This window comes from Mus musculus, chromosome 5, assembly GCF_000001635.26.
Source record: "Mus musculus strain C57BL/6J chromosome 5, GRCm38.p6 C57BL/6J".
Lineage (NCBI taxonomy): Eukaryota > Metazoa > Chordata > Mammalia > Rodentia > Muridae > Mus > Mus musculus.
Genome location: NC_000071.6, coordinates 123906882 through 123930272, shown reverse-complemented (window position 1 = coordinate 123930272; position 23391 = coordinate 123906882). Strand labels below are relative to the sequence as shown.

Here is a 23391-nt window from a genome sequence, read left to right as displayed (position 1 = left end):
TATATGTAAGTACACTGTAGCTGTCTCCAGACGCCCCAGAAGAGGGCGTCAGATCTCATTACGGATGGTTGTGAGCCACCACGTGGTTGCTGGGAATTGAACTCAGGACCTTCAGAAGAGCAGTGAGTGCTCTTAACCACTGAGCCATCTCTCCAGCCACATTTACCATAATACTGCTGGATCCCGCGGAGAAACGACGGAGACCTACGGGAATTCTGGGTCTCATTATTTCCATGTTTGTGCATTCCCGCATCAGTGCAACTTCCAGAGTCTCCCTCCAGAGGCCTTCCATCATCACCTTTGAGGCAGGTCCACCACTTATGCCAGAAGGGCTATCCAGCCATCCTCTTCCCAGGCTCTAGGATTTCGGCCTTTCGTTTTATGGTTGTTAGGGAGTCAGAAGGGGGTGGGGGCAAGCAGAATAACCCTGGACCCTAAGAGCTATTTCCACCCAGGCCTGACCACCTGAGAATTATCCTAGGATTCCACAGTGGAAGGAGAGAATTCAAAGTTGTTTTATCTCTGCACACCAACACACACTCACACCAAAATAAATGAACTTAAAATTATATGTGTGCTAGGGATCGAATCTCTGTCACCATCAGGATGCAAACTCTTTACCACATGCTACAGACCTAATAAAAATGTAGCAAATGAGTGGCGCACACCTTTAATCCCGGCACTCAGAAAGCAGAGGCAGGCGGATTTCTGAGTTCAAGGCCAGCCTGGTATCTACAGAGTGAGTTCCAGGACAGCAAGGGCTACACAGAGAAACCCTGTCTCGAAAAACTAAAAAGTAGCAAATGAAAAAGCAAAAAGATTAAAAAACTAGCCAGGTGTTGATCACACCTTAAATCCTTAAATCTCCGGAGTCAGAGGTCCTAGTTCAAGGCCAGCCTGGTCTACAGAGCAAGCTCTAAGACAACCCAAACCCAAAACAAAACAAGATTATGACAATTAGAATTAAAATCAACCTTTAAAACTAGGGGGAAGGTTAAATTTCAAGTGAAAGGAAAAAAGTCACATTATCAATAAGGGCAATTTTAGACTACTTTCTAGCAGTAACACCTGCTGATGATAAGGATAAGGGTTGAAAATGCATTTTTCAAGAACTGTTTCAGGTCTGGAGAGATGGTCTCAGTGGTTAACAGTGCTAAGTGCCATTCCCAGCATGCAAATGGGCAGGCAGCTCACAGCCACCTTTAACTCCAGCTTCAGGGGCCCCTACAGGTTCTTCTAGCTTCTGTTGGCATCGTACCCAAAGGGGGCACAGTCTGTGGACACTGACCTGTCTTCCATGAACACCGAGGGTGTAGTACCTATACCAGGACTCTTACAGCACCAAGAAACCACCACCAGAATACACACTGGATAGCCATGACTGGTGCACTTGATTTGCCAAATGTCCCCACTTAGCCAAATTCAGTTAGCGAAGAATTTCATTTTTAACTTCACTCTTATTTTTTTTTAATATTTATTTATTATATACAGTGTTCTGCATATATATCTGCATGTCAGAAGAGGGCACCAGATCTCATTACAGATGGTTGTGAGCCACCATGTGGTTGCTGGAAATTGAACTCAGGTCCTCTGGAAGAGCAGTCAGTGCTCTTAACCTCTGAGCCATCTCTGTAGCCCTTAACTTCACATCTTTATTACACATTTTATTCTAAGACTTTAAAGCAAACAAAAAAAGCATCCTTTCATTCAAGGAAGGATGTTTTCACATAATGATTTCGTGGACTCTACATTCTTGAAGGAATCTTTAACAACTTGTGTTTGTGACGCTACAAGCATGGTAGGTAAGCACTTCTGCCCAGCTACATATATTCCCACACTTAAGGCATTTAAAAGATAAAAGACTTTCACATGTTAACACCTGATTTTCAAAACTTAAGTTCACCCGATTCATTAAAATGACTAGTTTCTCAGTATGATAGTTTAATTGCTATTTCCCAAACTATAGACTGAAAACAGATAGAAGCTGTTTTTAACTGGTTAGAATTTTACCCCACGGTAAATAGGCAGAGTAAGAGTTCCTGGCTCTGCTGAGCATCTGTCACTCCCAACAGGAAGAATAAATGTCTAAAACAAATTTGCAGTCTTAGTCAACATCACCAAACAGGTTCCTAATATTCTTGGAAAAGGCATTTTCAAATATATAGTATCCTACCACAGGCTGCACCATTTCTGTACCCAGTCTGTACTATTTATAAGCTCCAACATTGTAACATTGCCTGGCACCCTCATCCATGAGTTGTATCAGGACTTGCCCTTAGCTTATGATAGTGTTGAAGTGGTTTACTGGGTCAAACAGTGCACAGGGTTCTAAGGCGTTTAACACACTGTACCAAGTAATCTCCAAACAGCTTGAGCAAACCTACCCACCCTGTGACAAAGTGGACTTTTGCTAATGAAGGAACTAATCCAACTAAAAGTCCATTAGAGTCTCACCAACCAAGGAGACACACTTATAGTAAGGAAATGAAAGACAAATTCTTCTGTGAAGTTTGCTCAGCTCTCTACCCGTAAGCTAACCAACAGAAACTTCCCACAGAGAAGTGCCAGTGCTTGCCCAGCATGCACGAGGCCCTGGGTTCACTGACAGCACTGAGTGGAGGGACAATCTAGAGTGTTTTTCTAAAAATGAAAAGTTAAAAAAGAGAAAAAAAAAAATCAGTACCAAATGACCAAAATGTTTTATTTGACTAAATTCAGAGTCATGCATAAGCATGACAGTCTCTCTCTCTCTCTCACTTTTCAGACTTTGGCAATTTAAAAAAAAACAAACCAAACCAACCAACCAAGCAAGCAAGCAGCCTTGTACGGAACAGTGAGGACGCCGAGGACGAGGAGTCGACAGCTTTACTGTAGGGTATATATACACACAAATGTACATATGTATATATTCTGAAAGGCCTCTCCTCTGCTGGCCGTGTCAGCTCTCAGGTCACAGTTAGAAACACATGACTTCAGGATCACTTCTTCACTTCTCCAAGGTCTTCAATGCTGTCGTCATCCACCTAGAAGACACAGGTGAAAGAACTTCATGAATTGTGGCCAAAACTAAGAAAGAAAGGAAATGACTTGCTTTAAGAACCTGCATCCATGGGCACACGCCGCCTGTGCACTCACCTCTGGCCACTTTTCCTGAATGACGTCAATGATGTCATCTGTGAAGTCTCCCTGAATGATGATCTCGTCCTCCCCTGTCACTGAGGCACCGCACGAGAATTTTTGAGCAAAAAATCTTTGTGCTTCTTTGAGATCAATTTCTGTTTCAGTTTGTTTGTTTGTTTTAGAAAAAGAAAGGGCGAGAGCATAATTGGAATCGTAAACAAAGGTATTTCTTCATTTTGAAATTTCATCTACATTTTAAATCCATTTAACAGATGGTATTAATGACCTCCTCCCGCCCCACCAGGAGTAACTAAAACTCCCACAGGCAAGAGGGCTTAACATGAATTATTTTAAATGTTTGTTTGTTTATTATGTAGGAGTACACTGAAGCCGTCTTAAGACACACCAGAAGAGGGCATCAGATCCCATTGCAGATGGTTATGAGTCACCATGTGGTTGCTGGGATTTGAACTCAGGACCTCTGGAAGAGCAGTCAGTGCTCTTAACCGCTGAGCCATCTCTCCAGCCTCATAACATATATTTTCTAGGTCATATAGTCTCAGTACATAAAACAGCAGCATCCTCCACACTATTCCACCACACAGTAAGACCAAATGGCTGGGTATGGTAACTCACACCTTTAATCCCAACACTCAGAAGGCAGAGGCAGAAGGATCTCTGGATTACAGGAGAGTGTGGTCTAACAGTGAGTTCAGGATATCCAGTGCCACAAAAGAAAGACCATGTTTAAAAAAAAAAAAGAAGAAAATCCAGGAACATATTACTTCCAAGCATCATGCTTAATTAAGCTCTTTATAGTAGAAAGACTAGAAACAGAGAACCAGGCCTTTATATATCTAAGCCCAGATGCATCGAGCCTTCCTGTCTCAGCTTCCCACGTGGCAGTATTATAGGTATGCCATCTCAACAATTTAAATCTAACACCTGAAGGCTTTGAACAAACCTTCACACCATTACCCACCTTCCCTCACCTCTACTGCCAAATCTTGGAGATGGGCTAGTTTTCAAACCTCTCAAAAAAGGCTGGTAGAAAAATAGGAGCAGTCCTGGGCAGTATTAAATTCTATCTACCCCGCCGCACTCTGTACAAATATCCAAGCAATAATCCTTAAGAGCTGGGCACTGGTACATACCTGCAACCCCAGATACTTAAGAAGCTAAGAAGTAGTTTGAGGTCAGCTAAGGCAACATGGCAAAATATCATCTCAAAAACAAAAACCAAGCAAAAATACCAAAAAGGGGAGAGGGGGAAGGTGCTAGTATTTTCTACAGAAGATTTTAAATGTTAATTCTAAAATTAGCTAGAAATGTAAAACCCAGGGCCGGAGATTAGATGAGTAAGCAGAGTCCTTGCCTAGGACTCTTTGGGAGGCCCTCACTTCAAACTCCAGCAGTGGGCCACATAAACTAGGCAGGGTGCTAGTACCCTCCTAGAAACCAGGACTTGGGGGTGGAAGCAGGAGGATCAGGTCAATGACATCCCTCATTACTCGCAGAGCCAGCCTGAGGCATTAGAGTTTCACTCAGTCTTTTTATTGTTGTTGTTTGTTTGTTTTTGAGGCAAGGTTTCACTATGAAGCCCTGGCTACTCTAGAACTCCTTATATAGACCAGACTGGCATATGCCTGCTTCTGCCTCCTGAGTGCTGGAATTAAAGGGGTGTACCAACACACCTGGCAACCCTACCTTTAAGGTACAACAGAACTTTACAGCAACAGCAACAGAAAACAAAACCAAACGTGCTGAACATGGCACATGCTTACAATCCCCATCACCTAGAAAATAAGGTGGGTGGATTGCCGGAACTAGACAGCAAGTTCCAGGCTAGCCTGAGCTACAGAGCAAGATCTTGTCTAAAAAACAATTTTTAGAACAAGGGCCAGAAAGACAGATTGCTCAGAGGTTAAGAGCGTTGGCTGCTCTTGTAGAGGCGCTAGGTCTGATTCAAAGCACCCACATGTCGGCTCCAAGTGTCTGTAACTCTAGTTCTAGTTCTAGAGAATCCAGCACCCTCTTGCACCAGGCAGACACATGGTGCACAGACATGCATGCAAGTGAAACACCCATACATATGAAACAAAACAAAAATGGGAAGAAATGCAAACCCCCGTTAGCACCTCTTTGGCATAGAGATATCTGGAAGCTGGGGATGCAGCTTCTCCAAAGCCACAAACACAAGCACACAGCACAACCGCTATTTCAGGATAAGACAGACTCCAGTTCATCACCTAAGCCGCTAGATTCTGAGGCTGAAAACAAAGAAACAAACTACATCTCAACTCACCAAAAGTTGCAAGGCCACACACTCTCGTCACGTATTTCTTCTTTGCTCTGGGAATTTTGGCTATCGTGACCTTCTGTGGTACTGTCTTCTTCTTCTGTTTTATTTGACCTCTTCCACCTTCATTAAGAAAGAACTCACATCAATTGCTTCCTTCTTCACAGTTATAAAACACTGCACAATGTTGAGTCTTCTGCTTCATTTTTAAGTTCTTTTCTAATACAAAATTACCCAGGCTACTTATCCAATAAACATTTACCAACTGGTGCCTACTATGTGCTGGGCACTGCACGAAGGACTTAGGGTGCAAAGATAAACAAGACACAGGTCCCATCCTGCAGACTCACAGTCTATTAAAATGAGAGGTGGTGGGGTGTTAAACCAGACATGGTGGTGCAGGCCTATAGTATCGCAGCACTCAGTTCAAGGCCAGCCTGGCTTATTCAGTAAGACCACTTAAGGGCCTATGGATTTGTTATCACCCCAGAACCTATGTGATACAAGGAAAAAACTGGCTCCTACAAATTGTCCTCTGACTCCACACATGTGTATCACCTCTACATACAGTAAACATATATACAGTTTTGGTTTTTATCAAGATAGGGTTTCTCTGTATAGTCCAGGCCTGTCATGGAACTCAGAAATCCACCTGCCTCTGTCTCCTGAGTGCTGGGATTAAAAGTGTGAGCCGACACCACCCAACACAATAAAAAATAAATAAATAAATAACAACAACAAACAGGAACTATTTCCTCAAAGAAGTGACTTCTAAGGTGAATGATAAAGGGGAGTACACAGGTGAAGACAAACGGCTGGACACATATATATAAGCAGTCCAAGAGAAAAAGACATTACATTTAGAGAGTGCACTGTCTTGCTGGAGAATGCTTATGGCTAGGTAGCACAGGATGTCAGAAGTCAGTAAGGAATGGGAGCCAAGCCCAGGCATCACTACATTGGGCAAAGCATAACCAGTGAAGAGAGAAAGAAGGAAAAGAAAGATTCATAGCTGTGAGGATCATGTCAGCTGCCGTGTGAAGGGTGGGTCCATGAGAGTAAGGTGGAAGGGGAGGCAATCACTGCTCCTGCACTCACTCCAGCAGAAACTCAGCAAAAAAGAAACCCAGTGTGGCCTCCGTAACAGCTGCTAGTCCCAGAGTAAAGTACAGGAGGGACAGAAAGGGCTGGTTTCAGGACTATTAAAGAGGGCAGAGCCCAGCACAGCTCTTGGGTTTCCAGATTAGATGACAGAATAATTGTGCTACCTTTGCCAAAAAGGGGGAAATAAAACGTCAATTCAGGACCAGTCAGTTTATCTTTGGAAGCGCGTCATGTGTGGTACCTGTGGGGACCAGGCACATTTCCAGATGCAGAGATACAGATTTAGGAACTATAGGAATACACTGGAGCAGAAGTTAGAGATATGACAGACACAGCCTGGGAGAATGAGCAGAATGAGGGCCTGGGAAGTCCTTTTTAAGGGACACCTGGAAGAAAAGAGGTTTACACAGACGAATGAGAGAAATTCACACTTCAGAAAGGTTCACGTGTTCTTTCTACTTAGCAAATACCAAGACACTGGTGACTTTTACCACAGTTTCAGTAAGGTTAAATAAAGTCAGGCTAAGACAGGATGGAACAGCAGTGAGTGACAGGGGTGGGGGTGGGAAGACAGTCCACCTAGTACAGAGGTCTGACTGAGGACACATGACAACAGTGAAGAAAAGGGAGCCATAGACTTGGCAGAGATCTCTCTTCAAGTAGCATGTAGAAGGCCTTAGGTCCAATGCCCAGCACCGAAGGGAAGCTAGGGGAGGGCAAATCTTTAAAATATGCTCAGCAGTTAAGCACACTTGATGCTCCTAAGATGAGCCCAGCTTTGGTTCCTGGGCCCACATGACTGCTAACAAGCCCCTGTAACTCCAGCTCCAGAGATAGGACTCCTACTGCCTATCTCCATGGGCAAAGCATGCTTACAGTGCATAGACATACAGACAAAGCACCCATACATATACAATTAAAATAAAACTAAATCGTGGGGAGAAAAAAAAAAAAAGAGCTGATTTTAGTCACAAAACAGCGAGGAAGAGGTGAACGGGATGGCGCTCCAGCATGAAGACTGTTTTAGAGAGGACAGAGCTTAGTGTAAGCAACACTTCAATACAAAGGAGCCTTCAGCAGAATGGCTGCATGTTAATGCACATAGGGCAAACACGCATGTATTTTGAGTAAGTCTTGTTTCTCCCTTGGAGGCAGGGTCTCTCTACAAACCCCCGGCTGTCCTGGAACTCACTGAGATCTGTCCACCTCCGTCTCCCAAGTGTTGAGATTAAAGGTGTCGCACCATGCCTAGCTAGTTTTGCTTTTTCTTTTTTTGAGTCAAGAGTCTCTATGTAGCTGAGGCTGCCCTTGAATTCCCAGCAGTCCTCTGGCCCCAGTCTCTCAAACACTAACATTTGGAGCACGAGCCACCATGCCCGCTCACGTCACCAAGCACATATGCCTCAGCTCACAGCCCTCTTCTCTCCACCTGCTTTCTATAAAGGGAGGGAACGTTTGCATAAACCACAACTGGGGTAGGCCTTACCTCTTTTTTGTTTTTTCTTCTCCTCCTCTTCCCCTACTGGTCCTTGGCCTTCAGTAATTCCAGTTTCTTGTTTGGGTGAATTTTCTGGATAGAATAATGAAGCGGAAGAGCATGAACATCATTTTATACTAATGTTTTTTAAAGAAGAAAGAAATCACCTGCTGAGGATGTGGCTGAGGCTTGAGTGCACAGAGCCCTGGGTTCTGGCCCTACTTTAATCCCAGCACTGAGGTGGAGGCAGGAGGATCGAAGTGCAAGGTTTGGATGTTTTGGCTTCCAGTTGTGCTGGCTGGCGGGTGTTTCCTTACCCCCAGTAAACACCATTCTACAACTGCTGATTGTATGCTTGAGATTTCTCTATTGCTATCAGATTTTTCCTTTTTTTTTTTTTTTTTTTTAAGACAGGGTTTCTCTGTGTAGCCCTGGCTGTCCTGGAACTCACTCTGTAGAGCAGGCTGGTCTCGAACTCAGAAATCCACCTGCTCCCAAGTGCTGGGGTTAAAGGCGTGTGCCACCAACGCCTGGCATTTTTCCTATTTTTTAAATTATTTAACTGACAGAAAAAAGAAACCTGATCAAAACCTCTAGACTGTCTAGACTGTATCATTTTGGAGGCTTGTCTCGGATTTTTTTTTGAGGACTATGAACAGAGGGATTTTACTAGTAAAATGCTGCCAATCAGCCTACAAGGTTCTAATGTTTCTGCCAGCTACAAAGTTATGCCTCATCTTATTAAACTAAACTTTTGCTAACCAAGATGTCAAATTTTTTTCCTCATTAACTTTGTATCTTAACGTTCCCCATGAGATTACAATCAAAGAAACTCAATGGCCAACATAAGCTTAAATTGTTTTTTTCTTGTTTGCTTTTTATGGTTTTTGAGACAAGGTTTCCCTGTGTAACCTTGCTTGTTTTGCAACTCAATGTAGATATGGCTGGCCTTAAACTCAGGGATCCACTGGCTTCTGCCTCCCAAAAGCCAGGATTAAAGGTGCTCCACCACGCCCAGTTTACTCCTTGAACTCTTAAAGCTGACAAATGGCTTCCTCCACAGTTACATCTCATGGTAGACAATGTTACAAATGTTACCACACTCATATGACAAGCTCCAAAGATACACACCATCCCCAAATGGGGATGCCCTAGATCACTGCCCCTGGTAAAGTTTTATTGTGGCACCTTACACAGACTCCTTCTGAGGCACTGGAACTGCTGCACACATCCTCCTCCCCAAGTCCCCTAAGAGCAGTTAGGGTGACCTCTGAGAGAATGGAAGGAGAAATTAGGAGATAGGCAGACTCTGTGGCAGCTGACCTTGTCTCAAAAATCTAAAAACAAAACACAAAACACCCCACAAGGCTCTGCCTCAGCCACTAAGGTAGGAGGATTATAGGACACATCACTATGCCCAGCTCACAAATTATGATTCTTTTTTAGCCATGTGGAAGGGAAGTAAAATACTCAGATCAAGAAAATTTCTAATGGGACTACAGAGGTGACTTAGCAAGTAAGGGCATTTGCTGTTCTAGCAGAGGAGCTAGGTTTGACTACCAGAACCTACATGGTGGCTCACAGTGATCTGTAGCTCCAGCTATAGGAAATCCTACACCCTTTTTGGCCTCCACAGGCACCAGGCATACATGTTTTGCACAGAAATACATGCAAGCAAAACATCTATATACATGAAATAAAAAATAAAATCTAAAAGTAATAAAAAAGCAAAAAAGGACGAGTAGTGGTGGCCTTTAATCCCAGCACTTGAGAGGCAGAGGCAGGTGGATTTCTGAGTTCGAGGCCAGCTTGGTCTACAGACTGAGTTCCAGGACAAACAAACAAATAAGGGAAACTTTCGTTTCTTTCTTCCATCCCTTCTCTCTCCCTCCCTCCCTCTCAACATTTTTCTTTCTTCCATCCTCTCTCTCTCTCTCTCTCTCTCTCTCTCTCTCTCTCTCCCCTCCCTCCCTCTCTCTCTCAACATTTATAAAGTTCTGGCCAGCCAGAGTTATGGTGAGATTGTCTCCAAAACAAAACAACCTGTATTGTTCAGATAGAAATAAAAATACAATATAAGCAACTTGTTATTACCATGGCAGCTGCAGGGATATAACAGAAAGGACTCAATCTAAATGTCAATGTTCATCAAAGAAAACTAGCCTTGCAGCCAACTGGGAAGGAATTACATTTAGCCAGAAGCATGGCGGCATGTTCTGTCCCCCATGATTTGGCACAAGAGTGGGAGCAGGAGGGTAAGGAGCTTGAGGCCAATCTTGATACACAGTGACTATATGCAGGGCTACATGAAGAAAAAGATGTTCGATTCACCTATCATTCAAAGTGCTTAATGATAAAGCTCACTTGCTGCTCCACAAACGAATCAGCAGCCACTCACAGTCCTCATCTTCCTCAGTGACTGCCAGTTAAGACAGCTAATCTCAGACCATGTGCTTCCCAGGATTCATCCTGTGAGTGAGCGAGCACCTCACCTCAGCTTTCTGTGCAGCAGATGCACACTCATCGCCCCTTCACAGCCTCGAAGTGGAAGCACTTTAGCTAAGCCCACTTCACCTTGCTTCTTTCCTTCTGCCTCATTCCCATGATCTTCAATTATCCCTTCTTCCTCCTCATTGCCAGTCTGTTCCTGAATGGTGCGCAGGACAGAAACCTAGCAGCCACTTCTGCAGCAAGGCCAGAGTAGAGGTGACGGTAATGTCACAGACAGCTGCAGTCTGAGAAGCCTCTGCTTGTGGGCGAAGGAGTCCCTGGAGTCCCTTTATTTTGTCAGTCTGCTGACAGCATCCTCCCTCACATTCTCCGACCCCATGTAAAATTGTTTTCATTTTACTCTCCAGACAGGACAGCACTCACAGAATGAGCCAATCGCACCTATTTCATTGTCAGTTTAGAATCTTAACATACTGCTCTTGTTAACATCTGGTCTGGATGAGACTTGCTTTTCCTGCATCCCTATCCAGGTCACAATCATAGTCTAGGCAGGTGATGCTCAGAGGCTAATTAATTACAAGACCAGGCTCAAGTGTTCTTTCCAAGAGTGACTAAGTAAGTGCCTATTCCTGCAAAGGCCTTACCAAAGACAAGGGTTTTTGCTTCATGGAAACAATACGAAACTGAGCAGCAAAGAGAGGGGCAACATGGGACAAACTGGAATGGAATAGGCCCGTTTCCAGCCTGGACTTTTTCTTGTTCCTGCTATTACCTTTATTTTACCAAGCTTATGAGAGGAGCTAAGAGGTCTGTCCTCCTGTCTGTGACACCTCGGCACCACCAATCCCACTCTGAGATGCCCGAACCTAAGCCCTACATGGCCCTCTCCCTCACATCAATGTTCTGTTCAAGATAGTTCTCTGACCATTCTTACTGCCCTCCACCACTGACGCCATTCTTAGTCATTGTTGTCAAGTGTCACTAAACCACCCTGGTCTCCAATTCTCATTATCCAGACTGGCCATGAACCTGCACGGCTGTCAGGTGTGACCTTCTCACCTCAGTCACTTGAGATTACAGGTCTGTACCCTACATCCAACTTTTCCAGATATTTGTTAGACTTATTAATGTGTGCGCATGCATGTTTAGACTAGAGGACAACTGTATGGAGTTGGTTCTCTCCTTCCACCTCTGTGTGGATCCTAAGGAAATGCAGGCCCCAGGTTTAGCAGTAAGCACCTTTATCCCAGGCCATCTTGCCAGCCTGAAACAATTCTCATTTCCCATTCCTGCTTGCCACTGTCTGTGTACCACTTCATTTGTTTCTACTTCAAGAATTCGTTCCCACTAATCTGTCCTCAGACCCTCAAACAGCATACAGCATATATATGCTTGTAATAAATGTAAATATAACTAACTGTGGTGGAATATGCCCTTAAACCTAGCACTCCAGAAAGAGGCAGATGAATCTCTGTGAGTTCAATGCCAGCTAAGGCTACATAGTGAGACCCTGTCTCAAAAGACAAATAAAAAGTCATTCACTCTTCTATCAGTTGATAAAAAAGATCTATCTTATCTCAGAATTTAAATAGTTTTAAAATTAACTGAGGGGGTTGGAGAGATGGCTCAGCAGTTAAGAACGCCAACTGTTCTTCCGAAGGTCCTGAGTTCAAATCCCAGCAACCACATGGTGGCTCACAACCATCCACAACAAGATCTGACTCCCTCTTCTGAAGCGTCAGGAGACAGCTACAGTGTACTTACATATAATAAATAAGTAAATCTTTAAAAAAAAAGTTAACTGAGGTTGGTGACATTTCACAATATTCTGTGAGAGGACTTTCATGTCTTCTTGTTAGGACTAGGAATTGAACCAGGGCCCTGCACACACTAAGTAGGCACCCTACCACTAAGCTACATCTACGAGTCTCTTTTCCATTACAGGATGGGGTCTCTTAAGTTGCCTGGCTGGCCTTGACTGTCCAACTACAGCCTGCCATGTCACTGGGGCAGTTCAGCCTTCACCACTAGGTTCAGCTAAACTTTCTTTTTTGTTGTTGTTTTATTTTTAAGAATTATCGGGCTGGTGAGATGGCTCAGTGGGTAAGAGCACCCGACTGCTCTTCCGAAGGTCAGGAGTTCAAATCCCAGCAACCACATGGTGGCTCACAACCATCCGATCACGAGATCTGACTCCCTCTTCTGGAGTGTCTGAAGACAGCTACAGTGTACTTATATATAATAAATAAATAAATAACTCTTTAAAAAAAAAAAAAGAATTATCTATTTATTTTATATGTATATGAGTACACTGTAGCTATCTGCAGACACACCAGAAGAGGGCATCAGATCCATTATAGATGGCTGTGAGCCACCATGTGGTTGCTGGGAATTGAACTCAGTGCTCTTAACTGCTGAGCCATCTCTTCAGGCCCCCCAGCTAAAGTTTCTTATGTTTAAAATGCCCACATGTATTTGTTCAATACAATTCTAACTTAAAAACAAAACAATGTTCAAAAAAGGAAAAAAGTCCATACCTACAGTAAGTTTTGCAAATTCATTTGGAAAGTTCTTCTCTAGCCATTGTCTACATTTAGCAACATCCGGCATGTATTCACAGTACTAGAAGAGAAGGAAAAGAACACTTAAGTGAGAAATCATACAATTTCATTAGAAACCATCCCATATACTCCCTACACAAAGAATAATAAACTACACACACTCTTTCCGTCTCACTAGGTAGCCAGGTAGGCCTCTAAATCCAAATCCCCTGCTTGTGGAGTGTCGGAATTACCAGGCCACCACGCTCAGCCTCACCTGACTCATTCTCAGGAAATCTAAACCTTTAAGAAATAAACCCCAAGGGCTGGAGAGATGGCTCAGAGAGTAAGAGCACTGACTGCTTTTCCGAAGGTCCTGAGTTCAATTCCCAGCAACCACACACTGGCTCACAACCATCTGTAATGAGATATGATGCCCTCTTCTGGTGTGTCTGAAGACAGTTACAGTGTACTTATGTATAATAATAAATAAATATTAAAAAAAGAAAGAAAGAAAGAAAGAAAAAGAAAGAAAGGAAGGAAGGAAGGAAGGAAGAAAGAAAGAAAGAAAGAAAGAAAGAAAGAAAGAAAGAAAGAAAGAAAGAAAGCCAGCCAGCCAGCCAGCCCAGATCAGGACCCCTCGGGGCAGCAGTTTCTTTCTCCACACAGCAGAAGGGTCCCTGGAGGAGTGACAGCCAGGTGCACAGGCACATGCCTGTGAGCCCAGCACTCAGAGGACCAGGTCAAGAACTGTGAGATCAAAGTCATAAAGCACACAGTGAGGCCACCTCCTGTCATTACAAAAGCACGGCCCTCATTATTTTCCTGACTTGTCCACAGAGCTTGACTGAGAGAAAGCCTTACACGGCGACCTCCCCATTCTTCCTCCACTCTAGCATTACGTCCTGGCTTTCAGGTCATTTGCTTCCATCATCTGACTACTATGAATTCCACACAAAAATCTAAAACCTATAGCCAGAGATGCTCAGCAGTTCAGAGTATTTACAGCTCTTGCATGGGACCTGGATTTAGGTCCTGGCACCCACAGTCAGCTGCCAACCATCTGTAACTGCAGTTCCAGCGACTCCAAGGCCGCCTTTGACCTAAGGCACTTGCTGTGCACACACAATATACAACTCATGCAGGCACAGACACAGTAAAATCAATAAATAAGTAACTCAAATCTTTTTTTAAGAAAAAATGACATCTATAGTCACAGCTATTCAAGAGGCTGAGGCAGGAGGATTGTTTAAATGTGTGAGTTCAAGGATAATCTAGGCAACATAGTAAGACCTTCCAACATTCCAACATTCATTCAATTTTGGTTGAGACAGTTTCTCTGTGCAGTTCTGATTATCCTGGAACTTACTTTGTAGACCAGGCTGGCTTCAAATAAGACATCCACCTGCCTGTGTCTTCTAAGTACTGGGATTAAAGGCTTAAAGGTGTGCACCAATCACACCTAGCTAAGACCCTAATTTAAAGAAACAAGCAAGTAACAGGGTACATGGACAACTCAAAAGTCTAATTTATAAGATAAAAATTTCCTGATCCAGGGTCAGCAGGATGACTAGGTGAGTTCATGTCCTTGCCACCAAGCTTGCGTGACTTTGGTATCCTGGAACCCACAGGATAGGAGAGAACTGACTCCAAGTTTTCCTCGGCCCTACACAGGTGCACTGTGGAACATGTTACATACGCACACTCTCACACATACACACAAACTATTCTGATCCAAAGTTGTCTATAAAAAGTTGAAATGCGGGGGCTGGAGAGATGGCTCAGTGGTTAAGAGCACCGACTGCTCTTCCAACGGTCCAGAGTTCAAATCCCAGCAACCACATGGTAGCTCACAACCATCCATAATGAGATCTGACTCCCTCTTCTGGTGTGTCTGAAGACAGCTACAGTGTACTTACATATAATAAATAAATAAATTAATTTAAAAAAAAGTTGAAATGCTATCAAATGATAGGAAATGAAAAACAGAAGTTCTTAGATTAGCTCTAACATCAAGAGTGATCTCATATGCAGAAAAAAGAGAACAACAAACCCGCCGAGCAGGACTTACCTCTGTTGGTAATGAACAGACTAGAGATGGGGAGAAAAAAGATGAGAGAGGTTAGAGCCATGGGACCACAAGCCTCCTAACCACTTCCTAGCTGACAGAGTACTTCATTCCAGCCCCCACCCCCAGCTGTCTCCTTTTTAAAGTCACCTATGTGTCACCATCTCTTCTATTTCTCAATCAAATATTCTAGGGTTTTCCCTCTCTTAACACTCCAAGAATACTGAGTACCAGGCAGGAAACACACTCTAGCTAGCTTCAAATGCCATGACCTTGCAGCCTCCGCCTCCTGGGTGCTGAGGTCACCAGCATGCACCAGCCTGTCTGCCTTCATCACTGTCTCTACCACTTACTTCTCAAATACTGCTCTGCAGGTTTCAGAGGTAAAAGATACACGATTATTTCAAGTGACAGTACCCTGACATTTTGATCTAAAGACAATTGTCTGCTGATGTACTATCAAACTGTTTAGTATTTCCTAACTCACCTATAAGTGTTAGTCTTTAGCTAAGATGAGAGCTTCCTCAAGACAATTGTGCATTACTCATTTCTCTGAATGAAACACAATGGCACAAGCAGAAGCATAAAACATGTTTTCTAAATAAAGTCAAGCTGTCCTCTAAATCCCTGCTAAGTAAGTCTCTAGCTGAGATAACACCAGTGTCCTCTAACTCGTATCTCTCCAGGGGCTGGAGAGGTGGCACAGCACTTTAATACACCCATTGCTCTTGCAAAGATGGGAGTTTAGTTCCCAGCACCTACATCAGGGGCCCACAACCACCTGTAACTCCAGGAGATCTGCCAGCCTCAACCAGCATCTGTGAGGACCCATGGTGAGGACACACACAGACTCGTAAGTAAACACAGAGGAGGAGAGACGGCCACATAACACTACCACCCAGGCTAGGCGGGAATTCCTGGTCTCAGATGATCTTGCCTCAGTCTCCTGAGCAGCTGGGATTGTAGGTCCATGACACCATTCTTCTAAACCCCACTTAGTTCTGACTGAATCTTCCTGTAGGCTGGTCAGTCACTAAGTCTGCTTCCTCCAACTTTTATCCTGCTGCCAGACATGAAGCTACGGGAGAACATAGCTTCTTTGCTCAAAATCCTTCAGTGACCAACAGCATCTAAGACCCAAGTCCCCACACTTAGGTCCCAGACCCAACTGTCTCAATTTTCTGCTCCTACTTCAAAGACCATTGTCAAGCACACCACAATGCCTGCAAATCTCCACTCCCCATCCTTTCCTACCGCTTTCCCTGCTTAAATTCTACCTTCCCGCCTATTCCTACCAACTGTGCTCACCTCTACAGTCTCCTCCAACTCTCCACAACCCCTCCCCTTCCACACCACCACCGAGACTGTCCCAGATGTGTATTTCTTGTTTCCCTCTGCTACCGATTACACCTGTGTACCCTGACTGCCCTCCTGCCCCTAATACCAACAGCTGCTCAGTGAATGTTAAGTTACATGTAGAGAACAGGCAGAGCCTTACTGTTTTCTAATCCTTCCCAGAGTCTAGAACAGCACCTTATCCAGATGTCAATTACAGATTCACTGTGATATGGACCTATTAAGAACACCATTGTACTTTCCTACCAAGCTGGCTAATGAAGCCCAAAATCCTAACATGCTAATGTAGAACTTTAAATGTATCTTTTTGGTAGTCTTTGCCCTCCAGGCCTGGGCCACAGAAAACGCCTCGTATCACTGACTCACATAGGCAGTCAATAAAACTGCTGTTTCACAGGACACTATCATGAGTAGGACCCAAGGCTGAACACAGGGCCCATTTGCTTGTCACCCCCTTACTGCACTCGTCAGAGACCCTTCCATTCCTCCACTCCTAATTTATAGTTGTATCAGTATCACTTAACTCAGTGTTTTCTATTCCCTAAGCAATTCTCTCCTTCTACCATGTGGGTTCCAAGGACTGAACTCAGGCGTCAGGCTTGGTAGCAGTCTCCTTTACAAGTGAGCCCATTACTCCCAAGTGTTTCTTATACATGTGGATCTCGAGCTCCCTGGGAGTTAGAAGCACCCCTTCCCTTAGTGTCTGCAATACCAGCAAAGCTTAGGGAGGGAAAGGAAAAACAGCACACGATCTCAAAAAGGCGAGGGACGGGGAACAGAACTACTGGCAGGCACAGACACTTGCAGTCAGTCTAAGCCTGATTACCTGAGTTCAATTACTGCACTCCTCAACACTGGGAAAATTAACTATCAACGGCTGTCCTGAGCTCTACAGTCACACATACACCCTTTCAAAAGTCACCTTAGAGGTGACATACATAAGGTTTAGGACTGTATATCTGTTTATTGTTTCTCTAACCCAAGAAACCCTGGGCTTGATTGACCCTTAATACTTCATAAACTGGAAACGGTGGCACACAACTGAAGCCAGCACTTAGCAGGCAGAATAAGATGATCAGAAGTTCAAGGTCACTGTCATCATCATCATCATCTAGACAGCAAGTTCAAGGACAACCTGGGCTACATGACCTTTCCCCCCCCCTGAAATCTAGCAGAGGGTGGTTGTTTACACCTTTAACACCAGCAGTTGGGAAGCAGAGGCCAGCCGAGAGTACACTGAGTTCTTGGCCAGACAAAGGATTCAATGCCTTCTGGCTCTGTGATTGCCAGACACTCAAGTGGTACATGGACAGACACATAAGCAAACACCCATTCATACACATAAAATCATAGGTAGGTAGGTAGATAGGTAGATAGGTAGATAGATAGATAGATAGACAGACAGACAGACAGACAGACAGCAAGGCCTCAAATTAGAGATCTGCCTGCCTCTGCCTCTTGGGTGCTGGTACTAAAGGTATGCTCTGCTTTTTTTTTTTTAAGATAGGGTTTTACTCTGTAGCCCAAGCTGACCTCAATCTTGCAACAACTTTCCTTTCTGCAGGTCTCAGGCACCATGCCCTGCTTGATCTCTGTTTAGTATGTATATATACAGGTAGCTGTGCCATGGCCCACTTTCAGGAGTTGGTTTGTTACTTCTACAATGTGGGTCATGCGTTTCAACTCAAGACTGTAAAACAATCATGTACCTGCTGAGCCATCTCAAAGGCCCAATGATTGGGTTTTTTGTTTTGTTTTGTTTTTTTGGTTTTTTGGGGCAGGGTTTCTCTGTGTAGCCCTGGCTGTCCTGGAACTCACTTCGTAGACCAGGCTGGCCTCGAATTCAGAAATTCACCTGCCTCTGCCTCCCGAGTGCTGGGATTAAAGGCGTGCACCACCACTGCCCTGCTGTTTTGTTTTGTTTAAATAAAACTTTTTTCCATGAAACATGTCCTGATCACAATTCCCCTTCCCCAAGCCTAACAGTTCTCAACTGCATTTGGTAAACAAGCTTAGAGAACTATACTGAAGCTAGGAATGGTGGTATGTGCCTTTAATTCCTACTCTAACCCTAGGGATCTCTGAGTTGAGGCTAGCCTGGTCTACAGCTAAAGTTGCAAAAGAGCAAGGGCTACACAGAGAAACCCTGACTTGAAAAAAAAAAAAAAAAAACAAAGAAAAAAAATTACGGGTTGGAGAGATGGCTCAGTGGTTAAGAACACTGGCTGCTCTTTCAGAGGTTCTGAGTTCAATTCCCAGCACCCACATGGTGGCTCACAACCATCTGTTATGGGATCTTCTGGTGTGTCTGAAGACAGTGACAGTGTACTCACCATACATAAAATAAGAAAATCTTCAAAGAAAAAAAGAAAGGAAGGAAGCAAGCAAGCAAACAAGCAAGCAAGCTAGCTAAGAGTAGAGGCAGAGGCAGAAGCAGAGTCAGGAGGAACTCTGACTTCAATGCCAGTCTTGATCTATACAGTGAGTTCCAGGCCACTGGGGGATACAGAGAGACCCAGTCTGAAAAACGTTATATTTAATTAGTATTTTATTCTTAAGTTAACTGTGCCACAGAATTTATATAAATCGTCTTAAGATTTTTTTTTTTTTTTTTTTTTTTTGGTTTTGTTTCTTGTTTTTGAAACTAGGTCTTACTATGTAGCTTTGGCTGGCTTGGAACTTGCTTGTAGACCAGGCCAGCTTGCTTTTGTCTCCTGAATGCTGGGATGAGACATCTGCCACCATGCCGGGCTCATCTGCCTTAATATGTCCTCTTTTCTTCTCATCTTACAAACCTTAAGAAACAGATCTCTAAATCTTACAGAAATCAGGGAACTTGCCTAGGGCCACATACCTAGGAAGTATTTAAGTCAGAAAGCATACTCTGGCCCATCACTTCTCACAATCAATATAACAAAACTCAAATCCATTCTATGTAATTTCTTCCTTTCTACCTCTGCCCCTTTTCTTCCTTTCAGGAGTTTTGAGACAGAGTCTATCTACATAGCCCAGGCTGGCCCGGAACTCTGAGATCTTCCTGCCTAAGCTTCATGAATGCAGGGAGTACAATATGTGTTCCTTTACACCAAATTTAGAGAACGAATGTGGTGGTCATGCGTACCTGCTGAGCCACCCTGATGGCTTCTCTTAGGAAGCCGGCAAACATGTCTTAGCTGTGTTCTTTCCTGTTCCTAAGCACCTCCCACTAGCTCCCTTAAAGCCTGTGCTTACTGTTTCTTGCATCTTCCATGGGAAAACACCTAAGGGGAGATGATGCTGATGCATTGGAGGAGCCAGAGGCTCAGGGGCCCATGCTTGGGAGGCCACTATAACTTCCTCAGAGGCCGTGGCAGAAGTCTCTAGAGTCATGATAGGAGCCAGGGCTGAGGCCACGGGAGTATTTTATTCATGGAGTGAAGACCAAAGGCAAGGAGAGGATCCTCAACAGCAAGCTGAGCCACTTGGTGCTACAGACACGAGAACCAAGCCTCTAGAGATCTCTTCTGCCCACCCTTTAAGGAATCAGAATATTGGCTTTCTCCTGGGGACATCCCTTAAGGATAAGTGCTGAGGCAAAAGCACACTCATACTGCCCAGCAGACCAGATTCAAGGGACTACTCCTGCTCCTGGGGACTACAGCAGTCACACTGGTCTGAAAGTTAAGTGCTCCAAGGGTAGCCATTGCCATCCAAGGAGCTGTTATCTTGGCCAAGATTCCCACCATCCTTACGGAGAGAGGTTACTAAGGGCACAAGAGCTGCACACCCATATGAAGTGGCAGGCTGCTGTAGCCTTGTGCTGCTTCATCTCATTGCCACTAAAAAGGCAATCGGCACCATCTTGGCTCCTATGTCCAGGAAGCTGGTGCCAATGAGAAGCACTGATAATGACCACTGTACTTCAGTCCGGACTATACAGCCACCTCATCAACTTCAAGGCCAGCTTTGATTCTACAGCTACCTGACCTCTGGAAAGAGACCGTGTTCATTCAAATCTCCTTATTAGGAGTTTACAGACTGTCTTGTGAAAACTCAAACCAGAATCTTCAGGCAGAGGACCCAGGATTTAACCATGGCTATCACACAGGTTCTCTACAATAAAGTTAACCAAGCTTGTTTACAAGAAGGGGGGAAAAAAAGAACAAAGGGTGGAGGTTAAAGAGATGGCTCAAGTGCTTAAAGAGGCTTTACATTCTTACAGAAGACCCAGGTTTGATTCCTAGCACCCACTAGGTGGCTCAGTACTGCCTGTAACTTGAGTTTCAAGGGATCCAATGCCCTCTTCTAACCCCTCACAGGTTCCTGCACACACGTGGCACACACATATACACTCAGGTATTTACATAAACCCCCTTTCCCTTGGTGACGGGGGTGGGAGGTGGAGGGAGGTGGAGCCTGTTTCTCACTAAACTCCAACTTCATTTTATTAAAAAGTCTAGCAGGGCCAAGCAGTGGTGGCGCACGCCTTTAATCCCAGCACTTGGGAGGCAGAGACAGGTGGATCTCTGAGTTTGAGGCCAGCCGGGTCTACAGAAGGAGTTCCAGGATAGCCAGGGCAGCATAAAAAGGTTTTGTCTGGAGATGCTTTAGTCTTATTCAATGAAGGACTTGCCACGCAAGGCTAAAGACTGAGTCAGGATCCCCAGCAACCTCAGTATCCATGTAAAACCTGGGGAGGCCGAGCCACAGGCCCTCAGTCCCGACCCTGGGGAGGCCAAGAATCCATAGTGCCTGTTAGCCTGCTGGTCCAGCTCATTAGTGCGTGCCAGATGCAGTGAGAGACCTCTCCCAAGAACTGACACACCGGAGTGAGTCAGGGAGTCATCCAACACTAACCTCTGCTATCACATGCACACACAAACACATACACACACAAAACCCCATCATATTATTCAAGCCGGACTTTCCCCAGACTGTCGGACTACACATCACTCCGACCTCATCTTCTCCGTCTACTCCTTAACCAACACCCTCCCTGTGCTGTAAGAATTTAACATTGCTCAAGGAGCATATGGGGCACCTGATGCCAAGCCTGAGGGCCACGGGATCCACACAGTGTACAGAACCAAGGCCCACGCGAGGTCCTCGACAGCCACACATGGATGTGGCATGAGTACACACAAGCACAAATGAAATTAAGATGTAGTGGGGGAGAATAAACCCACTCAAGATTCTAGTCAGACATCAAGCTCCCCCCAGACCCCTCCTCACTCCAGTACTGGGACTGAATGTAGAGGCTTTGAACTGTCTGGACAAGTGCTGTGCCACCAAGCAACAGCTCCAGGCCCTGCTTCATTTCCTTTAGGATTCTGTACCTTAGCTCTTCCATCCTTCACTATCCCCAAGGCTCCTTAGCTTCCAACAAGCTTTCCTTACAAAGGAACACCAGTCAGGCTGGGATCAGGCTCCTGGTATCTCTCTACTTCAATTGGCCAGGAAACTCCTCCAGGCCAGGACGCAAGACCCAAGTGACCCTGGAAAAGAAGGAGTCATCTACCAACCCATGGGTCCTCACTAGGCTCCCCCCCTCTTCAACTAAGAATCCACCCAACAACCAAGACAGTTGGGGGAGCGAACACGACCAAATGTGAAACTATCAATATCAGGTATAAAAACCAGCGAGCCAGTCGTTCCAACACTTACCTCCACAATAAAGGACTCGAAGAGGGTAATCCGCATCTAACTTGGCACTGTTCTTCGTATCGCCTTTGCAATCCGCCCCGCTGGATTCAGAAATGTCAGTAGCCATCTCACAAACCTGGAAACAAGAATGACACACACGACTTCACTATCTGAGAAGCTCGACCCCCGCCCCCCAAATAAGCAGCCTTGGGGGTGGGGTGCAGTCTTAGCTTCCACTGTGTATCCCCCAAACACCAAAGCTGTTTTGAGTCTATTAAAAGAAGGACACGAAGTCTCATTAGAGTCACTGATGATCAACTGGAGCCTCATCTACCTGCATCCACGGGTTTACAGGGAAGCGAGAATTAAATGGGGCCATGAAGGCTGTGTTGGGGCAGGGGCAAAAAGGGACACCAGAGGAAAAGAGGAAGCAGTAAGGGGGACAGAGTTGGGCTGGTGGCTTCAACAGAGACGGGGCAGGTCTGAGGTTGCTATGGGAGGGATGCAGCCTGCAGTTAAAAGGCTATGGACACCTTGGCACGACAGGGACGAAGTCACTCGAGGTGCCCAGAATGCAAGGTGCGGCGACAGCAAAATCCCGAAAAGAGACCAAGCCAGGGACAAGGACGGCAATGCCACAGCCTGGGGAGGGGAAATCGGGCCAGGCCTGGGGAAAAGGACAGGTAGCCCGCTGGAAGGCTGGGCTAAGGGGGACATCCCGGGGACTCCACAGGAGGCCCCCATGTGGGCGGGCGTGGAGACGCCCGGCCCGGCCCCCTTCCTGCTTTAGGCAGCGCCTGGGCCGCCTCGGCAGCGCCGCCAGCTCCCGGGGAGGCCGCCGCAGCAGCGCGAATGAGAGCGCTCATTACCCAGCCGGTCGCACGGCCCCCGCCGCCTCCGCTCCCGCCAGCTGAAGCGACACATGCAACTCCTCTTCCCGGCCACGGCTGCCCCGAAATTCGCTGCTGGGGCGCGCTCGCGCGAGACAATGAGCCTTTATCGCGATATCCCCGGCCAGCCGCTAGGAGGATGTCGCGAGACGCCACCGTGCCGGGGTGGGCGGGGCCCAAAAAGGGAGGAGCATGCGCCCATGCGTGGAGCCCGGGGGAAGGGGTGTGGGGTGGGGAAACGGGACCGAGTTGCGTAGAGGCGGCCGGACGGTAGGGGGCGCTGGCTATCCATTGGCAAAGGGGGAGCCAGCGGCTCAGGCTGTCCCTGCGCAGTGGGGCGTGGACTGGACTGGCGCAGAGGTTCTTGAGTCACAGGTGACTCTCTATTAATGATGTGGGCAGCCTTGCCCCAGTGTCTGGGCTACATCCTAGTGTCCCGACTAACCACTAACTAGCCTGATGCA

The 23391-nt window shown here is 45.5% G+C and overlaps 1 protein-coding gene across 3 annotated transcripts; it reads right to left on the bottom strand.

Annotated features, from left to right (window-relative positions):
• Positions 1 to 1440: 1440 nt before the first annotated feature.
• Positions 1441 to 23068, bottom strand: Denr (density-regulated protein). Of its 3 annotated transcripts, XM_011248238.2 has the most exons (9): positions 22907 to 23008; positions 22059 to 22173; positions 21731 to 21889; positions 15063 to 15082; positions 12989 to 13073; positions 8010 to 8093; positions 5426 to 5542; positions 3136 to 3275; positions 2677 to 3023 (listed from the first exon to the last, which is right to left on the bottom strand). In XM_011248238.2, exons 5-9 carry the CDS (start codon positions 13059 to 13061, stop codon positions 2979 to 2981), a joined length of 459 nt encoding a protein of 152 aa, XP_011246540.1. In that variant the 5' UTR covers positions 13062 to 13073; positions 15063 to 15082; positions 21731 to 21889; positions 22059 to 22173; positions 22907 to 23008; the 3' UTR covers positions 2677 to 2978. The 3 variants fall into 3 exon arrangements, with proteins under 3 accessions (NP_080879.1, XP_011246540.1, XP_006530515.1); NM_026603.4 differs by lacking the exon at positions 21731 to 21889 and having other exon boundaries at positions 1441 to 3023; positions 22907 to 22998; XM_006530452.3 differs by lacking the exons at positions 15063 to 15082; positions 21731 to 21889 and having other exon boundaries at positions 22907 to 23068.
• Between the last annotated feature and the right edge of the window lie 323 nt (positions 23069 to 23391).

What these genes read in the sequence shown, in the direction of transcription:
- Denr (NM_026603.4), bottom strand. Translation starts at nt 22,164, where the DNA reads ATGGCTACTGACATTTCTGAATCCAGCGGGGCGGATTGCAAAGGCGAT. An exon ending in TCTGTTCATTACCAACAGAG is followed by an intron (nt 13,074 to 15,062) that starts GTAAGTCCTGCT and finishes CTTCTCTTCTAG; the next exon opens with TACTGTGAATACATGCCGGA. An exon ending in ATTTGCAAAACTTACTGTAG is followed by an intron (nt 8,094 to 12,988) that starts GTATGGACTTTT and finishes TATTCTATCCAG; the next exon opens with AAAATTCACCCAAACAAGAA.